At 42.7% G+C, this 22,500-nt stretch overlaps 2 protein-coding genes across 2 annotated transcripts in view; one reads left to right on the top strand and one right to left on the bottom strand.

Annotated features, from left to right (window-relative positions):
- meis1a (Meis homeobox 1 a) overlaps positions 1–5,201 on the bottom strand; it is a 49,260-nt gene extending 44,059 nt beyond the window's left edge. Inside the window, exons 1-6 of the mRNA XM_080833305.1 lie at positions 4,690–5,201; positions 3,344–3,570; positions 2,570–2,711; positions 2,241–2,291; positions 1,693–1,743; positions 1,268–1,411 (exon numbers count right to left, since the gene is read on the bottom strand). Coding sequence (XP_080689431.1) covers positions 1,268–1,411; positions 1,693–1,743; positions 2,241–2,291; positions 2,570–2,711; positions 3,344–3,570; positions 4,690–4,701 — 627 coding nt within the window. The 5' untranslated portion in view covers positions 4,702–5,201. The remainder of the gene's footprint in view (positions 1–1,267; positions 1,412–1,692; positions 1,744–2,240; positions 2,292–2,569; positions 2,712–3,343; positions 3,571–4,689) is intronic.
- Positions 5,202–11,804: 6,603 nt separating this feature from the next.
- The window catches only part of spred2a (sprouty related EVH1 domain containing 2a), a gene marked incomplete at its 3' end in the record, with an annotated part of 20,245 nt that continues 9,549 nt past the window's right edge, over positions 11,805–22,500 (top strand). The window contains 1 exon segment of the mRNA XM_080838004.1: positions 11,805–11,942. Within this exon segment, the coding sequence (XP_080694130.1) occupies positions 11,917–11,942 (26 nt within the window). The 5' untranslated portion in view covers positions 11,805–11,916.

The following is a 22,500-nucleotide window of genomic DNA, read 5'->3' as shown; positions in this document are numbered from 1 at the left end:
AGACTTAAATGTGCTTACCACACACACACACACACACACACACACACACACACACACACACACACACACACACACACACACAGGAACACTCCCACATATACTGACACATGAACATAATTACCTCTTTCTCACACAACTATCCACATACATACATGTGAGATACTCATGCTTACTCTCTCTTTCTCTCTCTCTCTCTCTTTCTTCAACACACACACACACACACACATACATACATACACACACTCTCTCTCTCTCTCTCTCTCTCTCTCACACACACACACACACACACACACACACACACACACACACACTATCTCTCTTTTGAGCGCTGTACATGTCTCCTTGGCCAACATGTGAGGGCCCATGGTTATCTGTAAGTGAATAGCGGGGGCAATAGTGTTGTGTGACCCATCTAGGCCAACTTCACAGCTCCAGCAGACACTCTAAACCGCCTTACATTTACAATGAATTGAAAGGCAACAGGAGTCGAGAACGAGAACACGATGCCCTTTGGGTAGTTGAGACACATTTATGCCACTTAAAAGCTCATAATCCGCGAAGATATGTGGGATCTGAGGGGTTAAACGGTTTGAAGAGGTCATCTGGGGGACGATCGAAGTTCGAGGCACCGTTATATACTTCAGTCAGCTACTACTACTTCTACTACTACGGCCGGAAGTAAGGAATGTGAATTCTTAAAGCAATTTTTTTTAATCATATACATCCTAAAATATAAAAAAAGACAGTTTTTACCAAGATTGTTTCTTGAGCTGATCGAATGCACTCTTCATTGTTAATCTTTAATTTGTCTATGTTCGTTTATCTGTTCATTTGTAAAGCTCTTTGAACTACCAATTTGTGTGATTTGTGCTATATAAATAAACGTGCCTTGCCTTGACTATTTCGTGCCTCCAAGGTATGGATCCAAGCCACTCTAAAAAGACACTCTATCTGTACAAAGTACAGGAAAAATCATATTGGGTTTTCCCTTTTTTCTACTTCTGTTAACACCTTGGTCTGTCAGTTAAAAATGTCATGCCGGAGGGTGTCACTACTCAATTTCAAAGCGCCCCCGTCGTTCCATTTAGCATGCACAACTGACCTGAGAACAGTTCTTTAAAAACGAACTAAAACTACACAATTACACTCCATTGTACGATATTTTCCAAATAGTCAACAAATGGTAATTCCAGCCTGGAGTGTATCATTCATTTCATAAAACACGCAGCGCACGACTTAAAAACGAGGACAAGAACCCGTTCTTTACCTGACCAACATTGCCGGGGGTCCTCGTTAAATCCTCACTGTCCGACTTTGAATCTCCATCGCCATCGATGACCAAATCAATTGGCATTTTCCCTTTCAGGCAACTGATGTACCGGTGACAGAAATTGTCACAAAGCTCATGTACCTATACGCACCAAACAAAAAAAACAAAGATGACATTAACTTCTGAAGAAGCACTATGACGCGACACAAATTATTGTACTCGCGTTCATGCAAGTGTTGACTCTATCTAAAAAGTTATTGCCGTGTAAAGTGCTGGATTTAAAAGTAAAATATCCTTAAAACACAATTTATGAGGATGATTGCTATGCATTTCACCGAGTAATAACTCTTATACAAATGATGAAAGCGACTCTTTAAGAAGACCCATTTGACAGATAGGTAGAAGGGTGAAGTTAAGTTTACCTTCTCTAGTTCCAACAAGTGAAATCGTAATACTTGTATGGCTTGTATCATCTGAAGGGGAGAATACAAAATGAGATTAGTTTGCACTGAGAATGGCTTGGGTCATAACATATAGTCTGCACAATTAGGTCAAGATGCAAAATGCAATTTTGGTAAATTAAGTTGAATTATCGATTTAAACAAATAGGCTATAGGCCTACCTAACTTTTAAGAACCTACGGTGACTTGCATGTCCTTTACAGATTCGTTCACCTATTTGTATTTGTTTATTTCTGGCACTGATATCTTTATTATAGACTACTGGATATTATATTACACTGTAATTACGGTCTAATTATAGGCCTGTATACTGCAGCTGAGTAGGCTACTGCAGTAATTGCATAGACATATATAGATATGTCTATGAATTATTGCGCCATGATCAGATTGACTTACGGCACTTTCTTACGACACTGTTAGAGCAAAGAATTCACACACGTAGGACAAACAACCTGTTGCACGATTCGATGAAACTTTGCAGCAACAAGTAGAAACAAACTATTTCTCACCAAGTTATCCAGTTCCGGATTGGAGGAGAACAAGGGCTTTTCAGATCGCATCTGTAATTAAAATGTTATATACTTCTTAAAATCCACATGGAGTTATGTGCGTATTACTAATCATACATACATACGTAGCTCTGCATAATGTATTCTAAAGCCAGAAAATTAACGCCAAATGTGAGAAAAGTGAAGTTGTGTCAATCTATCCTGTACAGAACAGATTGTGCAGCATTACAAAGCTATAATCTACAAATAGCTAAATTAAAACTCAACACCCAACCAACATGTATGGTGTTGTCAAGAAGATAGCAAATTGTTCATTTTTAATATCCAACCTGCTTGGCGAAAACTGTAATGTCTTCGTTGAAAGATTCCGACGAACAGACGTCTCCCCCTGCGACTCCGCTCTCTCTCGGCGTGCAAGTAGCTAATTCACATTTCTCGAAGACCAGTGCGAGAAGGGGGAAAAGGGGATGACTGTGCGGGGAGAAAAGTTGAAGGTTTATAGAGACAAAACAGGTTAACTTCAGAGTTCACCAAAGAGACCAAACAAAAACAAAACCGAGAGGGATGATTTATTAGGCTGAGGATAAATTGGCAATGTGACGACACAGTTTGCCATATTTACAGGCCTCAGGCACATTAAGTTACTACATCTCTAAGCTTAAGATATCGCTGTCTCTAAACAACAATATTTATATTATTTTAAGCTTTTCTCATCCTAACCAATTGTAGCATTCTAATTCCAGCGCAAACAATGTGGGAGAAATTAGGCTATACCATTTTATAGCAAAAAATGATCTGTGTGATTATTACAAAATAATAGCAATGTTTTATTTTCAATGTGAAATGTACAAATAAAAGGCTTGATTTAAAGTGCTTTGGCTATTTTAATTTCTGTACTGTAGGCCTCAACAGAATAATGGCTTCCCACAGCAAAGTAAAAGGGTTCCCTGCTGCAAAACTTTCCTAAAACATAGAAGAGTTGTGGAAACTCGGCAGAAATATAAAAGAAAACATCACTCAGAAAACACAACGTAAATGTGTACCATTGTAACTTTCTAGGACCCCTGTGCTCTGCGCTGAGCCTACGGGCTTCGTAAACCTACCCGTAAATGGCATCTTTGTCTCGTTTCAAAGCGTCGTTAACCGGAGAGCCCAGACTGTGCGGCCCGGCAGTTGCATGTGGCCCGTGCGGGTGCGGGTACGGGTGCGCGTGGAGCTGGGGGCCGTGGTTCGCGTGAGCTGCATGCAAGGCTCTGGCCGTGTGAGGGTCCGGGTACATGGAAGAGGGAATCCCGACCACGTCCATTCCGTAGTGGTGCAAATCTTCATACTGAACATTAATTAAGCAACAACAACAACAAAAAACATTAATTTGTTAAAGAACATTTGATCATAAACAATAATTTACACCAAATCAATAGTTATGAACGACGTTGCATTTGGCTTACTTTTAAATGTTAAATTAAAATGTATGTTATTGACACGTAACCAAACCAATGGTAATAGGTACAATGGCTAAAATTATAATGCCTGTCGTGTTAATCGAATAAAAGGTAGTTTCCTGTAGACCTGTATATTGAGTCATACGAAAAAGTTTTCAAGTTTAAGATGTCACACCGTCAAGGCCTTCTTTCACTCCACTTTTAAATACTAGAAATAAAACTTGAATTTATGTAGTCTACTATATTAGACAAAAGCTCACAGAACAAACATAGCGTAAAAATTGTCTAGTACACTTTTCGGGGTGTTTTGAATCAGTAGCCTGCTGCGGGCTATGTATCACTTTCCGCTTATTCAAACCGCTGAATCTCTTAATCTCTTGCGGTTATGATGTAAAAGATATACCAGGTCGCTGGCCTTTCAAAGTAAAAGAAATAAATCTCTTAAGTCTGTATTTTTCCTCAGGGAAATGGCAGTCATTTGGAGAGGATTTCTGCGCTCACGTTCATGGAGCTAGAACAATATTTCTGTTAAAATGTTCTGTTAAATTGCATTTTCTGTCCTAGTTCTGCTAAACTGTTAGTTTAAAATTGGGGTCAAGTAGGATCAATTGAATCAAAACCCGAATTTAGTATTGTACTTATCAATTTATAACACTACTGTAAAAACTGGTAGGCCAATACACTATAGGCGTCAAAGGCTTAACTTGATAGTTTTGAAATTAGGTATTAAATGAGTATTAGGCATAGGTTGTTGGCACCGAGGTAATATGATCTCCAACCAATTGTTATGTCAAATTAAACCAATAACCTCAAAAACGTAAACACAGGTCTCTCATATGTGATTCATGTTTTAATCGGGCAGAGCTGAGAAGTCGTCCTTACAATCTATACGCAATGAGTGTGTGTAGAATCGTATAAGGGGGGGTTACGATGCGTTCTGTCATCAGCCACGTTACCATTTTAACAAAATATTTTCGTGGGGCTGAAAGTTCTCGCGGTGTACCCACCCGTTGCGCCATGGCCCCTGTCACCCTCTCAATTCTTCCTCCGAATCCAAATGTTCTCCTTAAGAGGCGAGGGTTCAAGGGAAATCAACACAAAACTTCAGACACGACATTGCGATGCCACCCCTTGCTATTCCTTAAAAACAGGGGGGCTATATTCCTTAACGTCTCTGTCAACAACGGCAGCACTGAAGCAATACAACGATATTTCTCCGACTGTGTTGTGATGGACAAAACGGCGAATTCTTCTGCGTCTGGACAACGTTCGAAATGCCTCGCAAACAGCTAGCTCTTTTTCGACGCCGCTCCAGGTGTAATGTTAAGTCGGTCAATAGCCAAGCCGGATAATTGATGTTTTTTGGCCGTGCGCTTCCGTCCAAGTGAAGACAGACATTTAAATAAAGGGACGCCTCATATCCACATCCCCATCGCGTCTTGGCTCATTCTCAACTCCTGAATTGTTTTCTTGATGCAATATCGTCTACATGAGATCTAAGGGGTGGACGGTGGAGGGGTGGGGGGTAGAGCTGACTTCTTAAAGGCACAGCGGTCGCCACCGCGCTGAGTCGAATGTGAGTGTCTGGAAGCCATGGGTGCGCGAGTCCGAGTTTGTTTGTACCACGAGGCGCGCAGGCGCGTGCGCGGTGTCGGTGTTGCCCAAGTAGCTTAAGAGACAACAGGGTGAGAGCAACTGGAAAATCGGTGTTATTGTGGCTGTCATGACAACAAATGTAGCATCAGGTTGTATGCTTTCTTGTCCTTTCTTGTTAATGATTTGAGGACACTTTGCAGTTTTTCATTGTGTGTTCATCACCGAAAGAATGGGCTTCAGTATTGGTGAATTTTACTTGGTCTACAAGTTATGTGTTGCAATAATTTGCAATAGACCACCTAAGTATTTTCATTGTTATGTTGTCGGTGCCGTCATTATAAGAGACTTCTATTGCGTGCGCTTCCCTAACGTGATTGCGCACGTCCCCCTCTTCGTATATTAGTCAGGTTGAGCGCCATATAAAAGTGTTCGGTAACTGAACAAAAAATATTCCGACAACGTGCTGCATCATATACAGGCAATTATAGTTTCCATTTGCGCTCTATCGCTCTTATCGCTCAAAACTAATATGTGACAGTTTAAGTCTCCTGAGATACACGCACGGGCTCGATCGATAGTCAGCAGAGCTAATGTGTAATCTTTCCTTGGTTTTTCATCTGGAAAAGACATTTACTGTATCTCTACTCTTAAGATGAACAGGACAGATAGAGTAGGCGTGTGTCTGCGGTTTCCCCTTTTATTGTTGACCTACTTAAAATAGCTCAAACGTTCACGTCAATGTCCGTTGTCTGTCCAAATGCACCTCTCCTATCAATCACGAAGAGCATTCTCATGCGCGCGCGCGCGCTCTCTCTCTCTCCCTCTGTGCTTGTGTGTGTGTGTGTGTGTGTGTGTGTGTGTGTGTGTGTGTGTGTGTGAGTGTATGTGTGTTTGTGTGTGTGTGTGTGTGTGTGTGTGTGTGTGTGTGTGTGCGTATTCGTCTTTGGCAAAAGCTGCATGTAGTCTTTTTTAAACATTCCTCCAAGTCAGTGAATAAGTATAGGTAATACATTATATAATTATACAAACCAGATATACCTAGAATTTCATGAAAACTAAGGGCGAAGAAATACTCAAGTCTTCTATGTTTAATCTCCTATACCCCTCTGAAAACGACTTATCTACTGTTAAGCCCTTTCCTCAAATAGGAATCAATTTCTGGTTTCCACTGTTACTGTTCTTTAATTCTACCAATTTCGTGCGTCATTTACACTTTCAACTTCAATTATTTTACACAGGAACCTTGTGCAACATGATTTTTTTGCGGAAGAAACTTGCACATGGAACTTTGCAGGGCTGCGTTTGCAGCCTTCGTATTGCTACGTCATTCGTAAGTTATACCTTAAACTGTTCCTTAACGTTTGGAGGTGTTTTCCGAAACGTCCTTAAGTAGCCTATATCTTTTGTAAGAGACACTTTCGTAAGGTTAGCCTGTACCACTCTACCTTCACACAGTTTTCACATAGTAAAAATGTTTTAGGGTAATAATGTTGTGTCAGTGTCTTGACTGTATGACTTTTCTGCAGTGTAATAGCCTGCCAACATGTGTTGCATTACACTTTGTGCTTCAATATACAAATAAAAATGCATCGGTAAATAGATTAACCGTTAATGTTTAGCGAATTAGCGAATACAAATCTATGAGTAACATACAGCCATCCTATTGTGGGAATTTGTGTATTTTGACTTGCCTAGTATTTTTTGCTTGATGTTGATCTTTCTAATAATCACCTGCGCTCCAGACCGAGTCATGCCCATCAAACTCATCACACGCATGTTCAAATTTATGTGAATGACACAAATCGATGCCAGAAACATGGATTCAGCCTCTTAAGGTATGCGTAGAAAGGTTTCTCGTGAACTTCAATGAGATGGTTTGTGCGACAGGCGTAGAAACGTAAACAACTTTAGTACGTTATTGGGAATCGCAGCCCAGATTCAGTAGTGGCCTTCAAATGTTACATTTCAAATCACAATTAAAAAATGTTCCAATCGCATACAGTTCACAGAACAAAAAACAAATAGAACATTAATTGAAAGCAGACCTAAATGAAAAAATCTGCAGCAACTTACACATATTTGACTCCACTAAATATCCCATTCGTCCCTCATGATATTCATTGCGATAAAGTGGGACATTCACATTTTGTCAAGACAGTAGCCTAAACTAGACCCAACCAACAGCAAACAAAAAAAATACCTTTTAATAACTAGGCTATTTTGATCAACGGTCAGAGGGAGACAGGCCATTGTCAACATCATGCCAAAGTAACTGTCCAAAAGCAGAATATTTTCCAGAATCGTTTAGACAGGTCTAGCTTTGAAGTAGGCTATAGCCTACATGAATATACGACAATGACCCATGTGCTGGTTTCAACACGGTAAATGTACTCGGATGTATACAGACTGACTAGTTTCAACATCTAGTTGAGGCAGTGAGCTCAAGAGCCCAATTAAAATGTATAAATGTATGCAGTAACGGTAGTGTAAATAAAGCTCCGAGTGGCCTGTATCTTAAAAGCGCAATTAAACAACACTAGAGAGCGATAAGCCTAAATGTAGCTTTATTTGGAGTAAATCGGAGATGGAAATCTTTCGGAGCTTGTAGAGAGAATTAACCTGCTGTAAAATGAAACCGGATCGTTAATGACTGGAGTTGACTTCAGTGCTTTACTAATAGAGTTAATTTCACACTGTATTTTATTGGTTATATTTTCTTTCTCGGATTAATCACCGCATAATCACGCACCAGAATGTATGATACTTTACTGAGTGATCTAGGTGACAAAAAATGAAAATATAAAGTAAAGGAGCTTAAGTACAAATACCGGTAGTGATTATTAAACAACTTTGTCTTTTATTTCCCCTGACTGATCCCAATCATGGTCTGCTACACTGGTCTGCCCCCTGGCGGAGGACCAAACAAGACTTATTAGGTTATTTCAGGAGACTAAAGTTGTGTATACTGTTCTATTAGTGTTTCATAAACCACAAGTGTTCCTCTAAAAGAAACCTTACGACGTACACCTTAAGAGGCTGAATCCATGTTTCTGGAATCGATTATTGTCACTCGCTCAGATTGGAGCGCAGGTGATCATTATCAGAAAGAACATCAACAAGAAATACTACCATCAAATATTTAGGTAAAAATAAAGTTCCGAAATAAGCACGTAAACACTAGATGCTACTCCTAGATTTGTACTCACAATGGATTAACGGGTAACTCATTTATACCGATGTTTTTTATTTTGTTTAGTGAAGCACAAAATGTAATGCAACACATATCTTGGTCTTGTCAGTATAGGTCCGGATACTAACACAACACAATACAAGACACCCCTCTCCATTATGCTATTTTACTTAGTTACTGACCATCCTAACCATTGCTGTAATATTATTGTCCTATTATAACATTATAATTGTTATTGGTGTTGTTGTTGTTGTTGTAACAAAGAAGACGACAAAGAAGAAGAAAAGTTTTTCTGTGCATCCTCAGTTCTTCTTACTCTGCATGTGAACATGACAATAAAATGCTTATTGACACACTAGATAATATATAAACTATGTTTTTTTTGTTTTGTTTCATTGAACATTTTTAGTAATGTTCTTTGTAAATATATCAGTGCAAGAATTTTGCCAATGCGCAATTTGTCGACTCTCAGTTGAACTCTTAAGGTATTATTATAACATTTTACAATATAACAAGAGTGTAAACTTTGAGCATCAAACTTGCAGCACGAAGATGACCTCAAATTGGTGGTTGAAATGTGTTGCTCCCGTCCTGCCCCCGAATGCCAATAACATGGCTCTGTGTTTCCAGTGGCCATATGCTTTGATGTGATACCCAATCCATTTGTCTGTATAGGCGAAGCATACATTTGCCTGCTTTTTCATTTCCTGTTGTACCTTGTCCCCTGCTTATGACCACCTTCGTTACGAGTTCATTTACAAAGACGTTGTTTTTCAGTGCGTGTTTCTGGTATTTTATCTAATTATACCCAAGCCATGTTGCATGTCTGACTGGAAAAGCCTTGTTAGACTTTCCTAATGTTCGACTTTTAACATTACAGTGTGTGACGTCAACAAAATGTAGCCAAAAGATGGTGGTTCGATGAATCTCATTTCCTGCTCATTCCATGTAGCCAATTTCCAAGAGGTATTTTTGCAGGGCCATTTGTCAGCATGGTAAGACAAACGACAAGTAACTTCTGAATTAAAAAGATATTTCCCTTTATGAGGATCAATACCTCCACGGCCCCATTCAATACCCCCACCGACATGGGTAGCTACTGCATCCCAAATGCTCTTCACTTCATTTACAATAAACTTACATTTAGCGGACGCATTTGCCCAAAGCGCCTTGCCGTGTGGAACAGCTATACATTTTATACCTTTAGTGTGTGTGTGCTGTATGGAAACCATGACTTGGTGTTGTAAGGTAGGGCTCTTCTAGCTGAACTACTTGAATATAAGCGGTATCACCGCGGCCCTGTTCAATAAAATCATAGTTCTGGCCAATACACGCATGGCCCTCAACTGTGGTCCTAACACATTTGCATAAAACTCCCTGGGTCAAATTTTGACTAGGTTGACACGCATTGTATAATGCTGCAACCACAGTTCATGTGCGTGTAAACACTCTAAACTGAAGTGTGTTTCAAAGTTGGAAATGCAACTGAACAAAACGCAAGTCAACTAGTGGCCATCTCTGCTAGTCTCGGCTAAATCTGGACACATGCAAACCCAAGAATGGTACTTTAGCGCCATCAACTGTTGGCCTCTAAAAGTAATGAATACAATGTAGCTACTGACAGTTTGACATCGGCAGAAATGTTGATCTTCTTGGATTCATTTACCAAGCACTTTGTCTCGTCTCTGGACAAATATTATTCCTCTTCCATTATTCTCACAGGAAAAGAGACCAACTTGTGATGCATGCACCGTTTTCACGCACTCACCCCAGGCCACAGTGGTCCAGCTGAGTGTACCGTTGTGTTAACTGCCGTGAAGAAAATATAGAGCACATTATACATGTCTTATTGATAAACTTTACCAGGCTTTAAATTAGCATCTTTGGTAATTATTGGTCATAAAGACCACCTCTCCACAGCGGGGAGTTATTTCGTGTTGTAATAACATCTTGTCACCACACGATGGTGGAAGACTTCAATAAGTGACATTCTATTCGACGTCTGAACGCCTCATTTTATTAAGCGCTGACCAAGTGGGGTTGTCATTTACACGCATATATTACTTTAGTTAAAAAATGGCCAACATTCATACATCAGTTTTCCAGGTAGTGTCGTGCATATATATATAGATATATAAGATATACATATGTGTGTGCGAGACTTTGGTCATTTCAAAAGTTACTTATCAAAGATCGTAATCCCACCAGTAGGCTAGATCTCGTCTATGTCTTTGATAGGATTAAGTGTCTATCCAAGATGATTCCTTTTGTTATGCGGCGTTGCGCCTGTTGGGTTTACATTGAACACAATAATCATGATCAAGGCGTCTTTAGGTTACCTAGTGTTGGGAAACGTCCGAGTGCAGGTGATTACAAATAGGCCTACACCATTCATTCACACCATGAGATTGACGACTCTTAATCATTCCTTTTAATCATTTGCTCCTCGCACTTTATACCCCCCCCCCCCCCCTCCCTGCGGTTTTGTAGTTCTCCTTTTCGCTGCTAATTGACTATGTTGGGGACAATTTCCATGCGCCGGACATGTAAAGTTTGTTACGTATACAGTATGCTAAGTGTTTTAACAGTAACACATATAATGTTTGCTGCAAAGCTTTAAAACGAGAATATTTTAAGAAACATTCGCCGCTACATGTGAGCGTGGCTGTGCTGAATGACCTTTGCATAAAGGCTACAAAAACCTACACTCGTGTTTGCATTGCCTACATAAAATGTCTAGGCCAAATAGTTGACTTAAACACTACGGTTGGTGTTATGAAGATAACACCAGGGGGCAAGTTATAGCCCCTAAAACCGACTAGCGTGTTTCTACTACAGTCGGGCTGTAGGCGGACTTCCTCAGTCCTGGCTCCGACGAGATCCCTCTTCCGAAATGGTCTGCAGTCATTTGAATATGACGTCATCACTTCCGCACCCCTCCACCACCGTCACCACCACCACCACCGCCACCGCCTCCACCAGCCTTCCCCCATGCCTTCCTCCAGGCCCCCATTCCACCTTCAGTGTCAAGCGGCGCTAGCTGCTCGCTGCCTACAGAATCCAACATGGAGTAACCAGAGATGGGGCTCGTACGGGGCCATCCTCACCGAGACCGACGCGCAATCTCAACGGCGGCACGTTGGCACCGGGAGTGTAGGAGCCCGAGCCAGCGGAGTATTCTCCAAGGAATTTACACTTTTTATGGACGCACTGAAATAGTGCAGGAATAACATGTAGGACGAATAAGGGAAAGAGGGGGAGAGCTCGAGCGAGAGACACAGACAAATAGAGAGGACAAAAACAAACATAGAAAGGGAAATAACGGTTGGGAAAGTCGCGGTTGGCGTTTGGCTTTGCAAGGCTTGCCCAGGACGCGGACACAGACAATATGAAGACAGCAAACTGTGTGCGCGCGGTGGGATTTTACTGTAGGTGAAACGAGAGAAAAATGAGCGAGGAAACACACCCAGACGAGTAAGTAGAACTGGGGGATGGGGTCTGTCCTTTTTTTTTCGGGGTCTGTGTTATGTGAATGTGTGAATGTAACTCCCGTTGTGCTTGATGTTTGCATGCTAATTACCTCAAGCAAAAGGCTCGCAAGCGAAGGGGTGACTGTATGGGGTCTAATGCTCGCGGTTCCTGGTGCTTTGTCTTTGCCGTGTGCGAGAGGGGGGACTGGCGGTGGGTGGTTGGGCCCCCTCGCCTTCCTCGCTGCACGGCTCCAGACTCTCAGCCCGGGGAGGGAGGGAGGGAGGGCTGAGGGGGAGGGGTTGGAACGGAAACATTTTGTAAAGGGACTTACAGTGAATAGAGTTTCTAATATGTCGTCGCTGAGCCTCGTCGAGCCATCCACTGAAAGAGAAAAAAGATCGATTACTGAGGAAACTTTATTCGCCCGCGACCTGGTCAATCATTACTGTTCGTGGAGTCGAAGCGTTGTAGCCCACTCCACATTTGCATGGCCAGATCGGACATGAAAGTCTTTCTTTGTGGTGAACTGATATGCAACATCCGCCATTTCTTTTTCGTGAATCGCTCTCATTTGCATACTGTCCTTCATTCATAAAAATACCGACGACAAGGCCCGGGGAGGCTGCGCAGTAGGCTACGTTAGCAAAAGTGGTTCACGACCGATAGGCTCGATCCGGCCATTTCTCTGGGGAGTTAAGGCCAAAAGTAATCGATTTTCTCGCGGACCGCTTTCACTTCCTCTTCGGGATATCGAAGTTTATTTCGCAGACCTTCAGGAAGTTAGCTTTGGCCTCTGGTCAACATTTAGCCTTTGAGCTATAAGTGTCCGTAAACGACTGACAGTACGACCATATTTCCCCAGACTTTGCCGATGAAAATCTCGTGATACCTCTGCTTACTCAGTGATACACTATACTTTATTCAATTTGCATAGAGTTGGATTAGCCAGAAAGTGAATGAAATAACGGCTCTTTGAAGGCTACACTCCTTTCCGTTATCATTGGAATAATGATAAGCAAGATTTTGATCAGATTCAAACTTTGACATCCCACCAATAACACACATACGCAGCTCAGAGGCCACAGCAGACATGAGGATGAGGCACTTCAGGCTGCATTCAACCAACATCCTTGTACGGAGATGTGTATTTGTGCTTTATAACTGTAAAACATCAGAGAATAATGTTTTATTTCTCTGATTGTCTGCTTTGATCACCCCTGACCCCACTTCTCTTAATTTACTCTCAAGCTTGCCTGACCACCACTTCTCCCTCTTGCTTATTGATCACACTTTGAATGGTGTGTTTAAAAACAGCAACAGACGAATCCTTCTCATTCTGCCTTTAATGAACCTAATGCAACCTTTAACAAACTGCATGCAGCCTATAAGGAACCTAATGTAATCTTTCAGGAATATAATGCAACCTTTTAGGAACCTAATGCAACAGCATCTACCTCTTGTGACTGGCGTGCTCTCACTGTTCATGTAAAGGGAAATGGACTGGGTTTAGGTCAGACAGTATAATCTGAGCACAACGATAATAAAAAGAACGGCTCTCAAGCATGACTCCGCTTCCTTCGTTTGTACCAAAGAGCTGTTGAAAAGAATCGTATTGTTGGAATGTAACATCACTATATGCCAGATTAATCAAGGTCAAAGCTCTACAACTATGTGAAAAGTGTTGAACTCCTAGCACAGTAACCCTCAAATAACATAGCCTACTAACATAACATAACTTTAACCTAGCCTACGTAACTTAGGGCCAAGCTACTTATTGACGTATGTCTATACATGATTTTGCTATAACAGGGTTATGCCCTTTTCTTCGGTCAGGTAGCACCGAACAGGCAAGACTATTTGAACTGGTGTTTGCCCATTTGCGTTGTTCAGCCTACCTTGTAAATTGCGTTTTGAAATCTAGATTAAATCACAGGCACCATGTGCTGTATATCTGCAGTAGGTTTTTCTTTAGAAGTATAGCAAGTAGAAGCCTTTTGACCTAAATGACGGTTGCACCTTTTATTGTTGAGGTTTATGGCTCTCTCTCTCTCACACACCCGTTTAGTTAAACACATGACTCAAGCTGGAATGCCCACAGTGTCATATAATAGTTAGAAGTTATGAAATGTTTACTTTTTATCAATCGCGAAGAGATTAGGTCGTCAGGACAACTCCCCATTTGTGAAAGCCAGTTTTTTTCTCTCCACTGCTTTCAAACGAGTTAATAGTGTAAACGAGTTCCAAGTTCAAGAACTGGCAAACGTCGAAAGAAATGTCTGTCCTGAGACATTCTGTTGATGTGCTGTTGCTTGACTTCACAGCTTACAGAGTAAAAAGCATCTTAGACACATTTCCTGAAGTTCAATGCCTCCTTCCAATACGAAGAGAAGTGCTTTATCGCTGAACGGTGCAGTTTGAACAGTGAGCTTTTTTTAAAAGGTGATAATTCTGTGAATGCCAGATGAGGTCTAGAAGATGACCATGTCTGTCGCTTTAACTTTAGGATGCTCTTCAAAATCAGCCAACGGCCTCATAGGGTTTATCACCTTCAGTGTCACAGCTACACTCACTGAGAAGAGGTCTATATTCATCTAAATATATTTATATATATAATATATATATATACATACATACATAAGGTCCATACATCTTTTAAAAGGGCCCTCAAAACCCACCTCTTCAGCCATGCCTTCCCCAACTACCCCCCGCCCCACACTCACATCTTATTTTAAGCGTCTTTGAGAACTTTAAAAATCGCTATGTAAATGCGATGTATTATTATTAGTATTAGTATTATTATATCTGTTTCATGATATCAGACTGTTCCTTGAAAGCCTTACCATAGATAGCCAGAAGACCTAACACTCTCCAGCAGTTACACTCAAAGAAGGTAAGGTTTTGAGGCCCAAGAACCCTTCAAAGTGTTTTATTCCTCTACTGATCAACTTGGTGTAGGGTACACACTTACACTTGCGTACAATCAACGCAACTCTGAGTTCACACGTACATAAGCAAGTTTACCCCTCATGAAGTGCTGACTGTCCCCTCAAGTTGTGGACTGCTCTCCTCCTATATCTTCCTCAGCCAGCTGTCATTGGATATTTACACTTAGTCATTTAGTAGACGCTTTTATCCAAAGCGACGTACAAAGGAGAGAACATTATAATTAGAGGATATAGACTTTCAATTCTGATACCAGGACAGAAGTCAACAGGGGTGTCTGTTTTGCCCTTTCATGGTATATATATATACTTTTTTAATATATTATATATATATATATAATATATATACAATGTGATATACTTTATATATAAAGTGAAATTCACAGCTACAGTCATGGATAACATGGCAATGCGAATGCCTCCCTGAGTTTGGGCCAAAGGCAAATTGGGTTAATGTACATCCCTGTCAGCAAGCCAATATAATCCATTAAGTCACAAACTCAATCAGCCTCTATTCAAATCCACCCCATTTTTGCACACACACACACACACACACACACACACACACACACACACACACACACACACACACACGCACGCACGCACGCACACACACACACACGCACACACACGCACGCACACACACAAATGCACACAGCCCAGCGTGAACTTCCAGCCCTTTTGGGGTCATGGTCATCAGCCGGTGGGGGGTAGGGTGGTCTAGTTAGGGTGGGGGGGTGGTGGTGGTGGTATGCATGAAGTATGGTGTGGTTGATTGATCGTGGTCGATGTGCCCCCACTCCCCCCACACACACAACTTACTGCCCTTCCCCCTCTCCATCCTGCTTCCAGGATATGTGAGGAAGAGAGAGAGAGGAAGGAGGGTGACAAGAGAGAAAGGCGGACAGAGAGAGTATTTATTATGTTTTATATAGTTTTTTATCATGATATGTTGTTATTGTATTGTTAACATATTGTAACTATTGTCCCTATGCTATGCTAACTATGCATAAAAAGCCCCTTTGATTTAAGAGAGAGAGGGAGAGAGAGTGTGAGAGAGAGAGAGAGGGGGGGGGAGAAAGTAAAGGGCAGGACTCCAGCTGACGGTACCCCTGCACCACCCCACCCTACCCCCAACACTTTGCCCCGTAAAGATGAGCATTGATTTTACCTCAGTAACACCCTTCTCCTCCCTCATTCCACCTCGATCACTTTGCCCCGTAAAGATGAGCATTGGCCCCCACTCCCCTCACCACTCCAGCTCCGCTCAGCAGAATCAGCATTAGCACGTGTCGATGTGTGCATGTGCATGTGCGTGTGCGTGCGTACGTGCGTGTGTGTGTGTGTGTGTGTGTGTGTGTGTGACTGAGAGAGAGTGACAGAGAGCTATAGTCACTCTTGACCATCCAGAATGCGTAGGTCAGTGGTGTAATATGTCAATGACCCTGTTGCAATGGCGAGGCTATCTATTGTTTAGCAGAAAGTATTCAAAGAATTTGTGTCTTTGTTTGTAAAATCCTTCCCGCAAAACGTATGTGAACCTGTCGACTATTAGCATACTTTTAGCCCAAACAGCTTGGGCAGATGTTTGGATCTTTTTGAGCTTTACCTGACCCTAGTGCCCAGTAGGCACCAGGCTGGCTTACTAGCTTTGAAAACGAAGAAAGAAGAGCATCCACACGTTGTATTTTTGGCACCCCAAAAAAAAAAAAAAAAAAACATTGTAAGAGACAGGATGCTGTTCGCTCTGTGGTCAGGGTCAGGCCACCCCACGGAAATGTAAATAAAGCTCCACAGCACGACTTTGCCAACTATATCGCCCGAAAGATTTTAGCGTGTTAGCATTAGTTTCATCAGGGGCAACTGTGCTGTTGTTGGTGTTTGTAAGGTTTTTGCAGGTCTTTTTCAGTGGTTGTATTGCTATTTTTTGACCAAAAGCTCCATACTCGTACTACAATATGCAAAATCTGTACCCTTCTTCCTTCTTGCCTGAAGAAGACTTGGGGGTCAGGATGTTGCATATTAATCTGGGGGAGGGTAAGGTATACAGGCATTCAAGAGGCACTTTGTGTGTGGGTGTGTGACAGAGAGAGAGAGAGAGAGAGAGAAAGAGTGAAAGAGTGAAAGAGAGAAAGAGAGAAAGAGAGAGAGAGAGAGAAAAAGAAAAAGAGAAAGAGAAATAAAGAGAGACATTTTCATGTAGGGACATAAGTGGACAGATAGGAAATGGATTCCACCCCAATCCATATCCATATCAATGTGCACAATCAGGTCAGGACCTCTCTCTGGTTGGGCCCCATCGGTGCCACTGCAGCACTGCTCACACGTACACGCACACACACACACACACACACACACACACACACACACACACGCTCCCACTAGCGTGCATACGCACACACACACACATGCTCTCACTAGCACACACACACACACATGCTTTCACTAGCACACACACACGCTCTCACTAGTGTGCACCCGCTCTCACTAGCACACACACACACACACACACACACATGCTCTCACTAGCACACACACACACACACACACAAACAAACACACACACACACACACCTGCTCTCACTAGCACACACGCGCTCACACATTCTCTCACTAGAGTGCACAAATACACACACACACACACACACACACACACGCACACACATTCCCTATCCTGTCATTAGTCATCACTTGATATCCGGTCCGGTGACACAACCGTGTCATGTTTCATGACCTTGTTAACATTATCGCTGATCGGCTCTGAGAGTTTTAGGTGTCACAGCAGTTTATCACAAGCTGATAGGCAGTCATGACATCGACCTTTTTTTATTTTTTACTGACAATGGCAGTTACAAATACTACGTCACATGACTATAACAGTAACTTTATTATAGTGAATCACTGAGAGAGGGAGTGAACTGGACAGAGAAAGGATGAGACAGCGGAATGATGGAAAAGAGAGAGAAGGAAGGATGAAAAGGTGAGTGAGTGAATAAGAGACTGGGTGAGTTAAAGAATGAGACAGTGAATGAGTGGGTGAGAGAATAAGATGGTGAATGAGAGAGTGAGAGAGTGAATGAGATGTGGGTGAGATAATAAGACAGCGAATTAATGAGTGAGTGAGTGAGAATATAAGAGTGAGTGAGTGGGTGAGAAAATAAGAGAGGGAGATAATAAAAAAGTGAGTGAGTGAAAGAATAAAAGAGTGAGAGAGTGAGAGAGAGAATAAAAGAGAGTGGTTGAGAGAATAGAAGAGTGAGTGAGAGGGTGAGATGATAAAAGAGTGAGTGAGTGAGAGAATAAAAGAGTGAGAGAGTGGTTGAGAGAATAGAAGAGTGAGTGAGTGAGAGAGAGAATAAAAGAGAGTGAGTGAGAGAGATAATAAAAGAGTGAGTGAGTAGAGAATAAAAGAGAGTGAGTGAGAGAGATAATAAAAGAGTGAGTGAGAGAGAGAATAAAAGAGAGTGAGTGAGAGAGATAATAAAATAGAGAGAGAGTGAGTGAGTGAGTGAGTGGAAGAACAAGAGAATGAATAAGACTGAGTGGGAGAGAGAACAGAGGAGTGCTGGTTGACCTTTGACCGGCTAGGTTACATCATCCCAGCAAGCCTTGAATGACTGACTCCGGCAGAGGGTCTAGGCCCTATATCTGGCTTGTGATGTGTGTGTGTGTGTGGAGCTAAGTTCCGGTATGCGAATTGCAGCGATTCGCATGGAGAGAACCGCTTCACCAGGGGAGCAGATGCGCACAAGACGAGACACATTTCATCACTTAGAGGCAGGGGCGCGAACGGACATCGTAGACCTATAGGCTACTAGAGCCTACTAGTCAGAATAGAGCCTACTAGTCACGATAAACTTTGTTGATAATGTATAGTAAACGTTAATAGTAGTCTATTACTAAAGATCTTACTCATTTTCGTGGTTGAAAGTCGGTAAAAAAACAGAGACAAATAGCTACACGGTCAAGCAGTGTCATTTATTTCCTCAAAGTTGTTGATAGAAATAGAAAATACACACTCACAAAAATCACGAAGGCGTGTAAATCACCCTTGCGTCTCGTGAGTATCACCTCCCCTGGTGAAGCGGTTCTCCCATGCGAATCGCTGCAATTCGCATACTAGTTCTTACCTGGTGTGTGTGTGTGTGTGTGTGTGTGTGTATGTATATGTATGTATATGTGTGTGTGTGTGTGTGTGTGTGTATGTATGTGTAGGCATGTTGACTCCGGTAGAGAGTCTAGGCCCTTTATCTGGCGTGTGTGTGTGTGTGTGTGTGTGTGTGTGTGTGTGTGTGTGTGTGTGTGTGTGTGTATGCTGACTCTGATAGAGAGTCAAGGCCCTATATCTGGGTGACCTTTGCCCCAGCAATGTTTACCTTCCTGGGACAGAACCAGGACAACTGCCCCTCCGGTGCTGATAAGAGCTGAATCAGGGTGTGCGCCTCGGGGGCGTCATAAAGTTTCTGGCTCCAGCACACACACACACACACACACACACACACACACACACACACACACACACACACACACACACACAGACCCACACACACACACAGACCCACACACTCACACACACACACAGACCCACACACTCACACACGCACACATACACAAACAAACAAAAGCAGAACAAAGGAGCAGAAACTTCTTCTTTACGTCAGGTCCGTGTGGTTCCTTAGCACATGCTAGACGCAATCCTTTTGTGACGTTCGTAAGCATTTGGACTTTCTTGTATTCAGTCCCCCATTTCAGAATTCTATTTTTTGTGCAACCACCCTTCCTTAAGACGGTGCTGCCTAGCACCTTTGAAGTCTCTCTCTGTCTCTACATCCCCATCTCTCAATCTCAGTTTGTCTGTCTCTCTCTCTCTCTACATCTCCCTCTCTTAATCTCAGTTTGTCTGTCTCTCTCTGTCTCTCCATCCCCCTCTCTCAATTTCAGTTTGTCTGTCTCTCTCTGTCTCTCTCTACATCTCCCTCTCTCAATCTCAGTTTGTCTGTCTCTCTCTCTCTCTCAACATCTCCCTCTCTCAATCTCAGTTTGTCTGTCTCTCTCTCTCTCTCTCCACATCTCCCTCTCTCAATTTCAGTTTGTCTGTCTCTCTCTGTCTCTCCATCCCCCTCTCTCAATTTCAGTTTGTCTGTCTCTCTCTGTCTCTCTCTACATCTCCCTCTCTCAATCTCAGTTTGTCTGTCTCTCTCTGTCTCTCCATCCCCCTCTCTCAATTTCAGTTTGTCTGTCTCTCTCTGTCTCTCTCTACATCTCCCTCTCTCAATCTCAGTTTGTCTGTCTCTCTCTGTCTCTCCATCCCCCTCTCTCAATTTCAGTTTGTCTGTCTCTCTCTGTCTCTCTCTACATCTCCCTCTCTCAATCTCAGTTTGTCTGTCTCTCTCTGTCTCTCCATCCCCCTCTCTCAATTTCAGTTTGTCTGTCTCTCTCTGTCTCTCTCTACATCCCCCTCTCTCAATCTCAGTTTGTCTGTCTCTCTCTGTCTCTCCATCCCCCTCTCTCAATTTCAGTTTGTCTGTCTCTCTCTGTCTCTCTCTACATCTCCCTCTCTCAATCTCAGTTTGTCTGTCTCTCTCTGTCTCTCCATCCCCCTCTCTCAATTTCAGTTTGTCTGTCTCTCTCTGTCTCTCTCTACATCCCCCTCTCTCAATCTCAGTTTGTCTGTCTCTCTCTGTCTCTCCATCCCCCTCTCTCAATCTCAGTTTGTCTGTCTCTCTCTGTCTCTCTCTACATCTCCCTCTCTCAATCTCAGTTTGTCTGTCTCTCTCTGTCTCTCCATCCCCCTCTCTCAATTTCAGTTTGTCTGTCTCTCTCTGTCTCTCTCTACATCTCCCTCTCTCAATCTCAGTTTGTCTGTCTCTCTCTGTCTCTCCATCCCCCTCTCTCAATCTCAGTTTGTCTGTCTCTCTCTGTCTCTCTCTACATCTCCCTCTCTCAATCTCAGTTTGTCTGTCTCTCTCTGTCTCTCCATCCCCCTCTCTCAATTTCAGTTTGTCTGTCTCTCTCTGTCTCTCTCTACATCTCCCTCTCTCAATTTCAGTTTGTCTGTCTCTCTCTGTCTCTCCATCCCCCTCTCTCAATTTCAGTTTGTCTGTCTCTCTCTGTCTCTCTCTACATCTCCCTCTCTCAATTTCAGTTTGTCTGTCTCTCTCTGTCTCTCCATCCCCCTCTCTCAATTTCAGTTTGTCTGTCTCTCTCTGTCTCTCTCTACATCTCCCTCTCTCAATCTCAGTTTGTCTGTCTCTCTCTGTCTCTCCATCCCCCTCTCTCAATTTCAGTTTGTCTGTCTCTCTCTGTCTCTCTCTACATCTCCCTCTCTCAATCTCAGTTTCTCTCTCTCTCTCTGTCTCTCTATCTCCCTCTCTTAATCTCAGTTTGTCTCTCTCTCTCTCTCTCTCTCTCTCTCTCTCTCTCTCTCAACATCTCCCTCTCTCAATCTCTCTCTCTCTTTGTGTGGGTGAGGATCCCTTGGACGCTTTGCGTTGTGGGATACACTCAGGTTAAGAGGAAGGACTTGTGGAAATGTGTATTTCAAAGAGGCCTGATGATGTATGATGCCTACGAAGAGGTCATGAGGGTGGAGAAGGAATGTGAAACTCTATGGACATGCTTTTGCTTATGCAGTTATATGGGTGCGTACATATACATGTGGGAGTGTGTGTGTGTGTGTGTGTGTGTGTGTGTGTGTCTTTGTGAGTGTGTGTGTGTGTGTGTGTCTTTGTGAGTGTGTGTGTGTGTGTACCAGGCCTTGCTGTCCCTGCTGATGCCTTCCTCTATCAGAGGAGTAGAGAGTGTGTGTGTGCACTGCTGTTGAACGTGAACCGACTGCCGAGCGGTGACTCATTCCACACACACACACACACACACACACGCACACACACAAGCGCCATCTGCTTGTCAAGGTGACTGAATCGCGGCGCAAAAAAAAAAGAGGTGGAAAGAGAGCGGAGGAGAGAGGGAGAGGCGGAGGGCGACACAGACCAGACGGCTCATCTCAACGAGCTTGTCGCCGCGGCTGCGGTTGGTTGTCGGCACGGCAACAGTCTGTCGGGAGCCGTGGCGATGAAGTCGTTCCTTCCTGGCTTTTTTTTTTCTCTTCTCTTCTCTGATCTTTTCTTCTTCTTCTTCCGTGAGCGCTGAGAGAGAGAGAGAGGGATGAAGCACAGAAGGATGTAGGGAGGTGAAGATGTCTGAGAGCGAAAGGCAAGAGGAGATTCTCTCTTTTCTTTTCGTGTCTCCTGTTTCTTTCTCTTTTCTGTGTGGTGGGTGCCGTGTTGACCTAGCTATCTCTGTCTCTCCTTCATTCTGTTTTTCCATGTCATACCTCGCTCTCCTTCATTCCTTTTTCTTCATGTCATCCCTCGCTTCCTCTGTCTGACCCCTGTCTAATGATTCCACTTGTGATTCCGGTGCCTCCTTGCCTTCTATCTTATGTTTCTCTCTCCCTTAACTTCCTTGTGTCTCTCTGTCTCTCTCTCCATCTCTCTTTATGTCTCTCTTTCTATGTATTTATACATCTATCTCTTTCTCTCTCTCTCTCTCTCCATCTCTCTCTATCTCTTTATGTCTCTCTTTCTATGTATTTATACATCTATCTTTTTTCTCTCTCT

This window comes from Sprattus sprattus (genome assembly GCF_963457725.1).
Source record: "Sprattus sprattus genome assembly, chromosome: 1".
Taxonomy (NCBI): Eukaryota; Metazoa; Chordata; class Actinopteri; order Clupeiformes; family Clupeidae; genus Sprattus; species Sprattus sprattus.
This window is presented reverse-complemented; position numbering and strand designations above follow the sequence as displayed.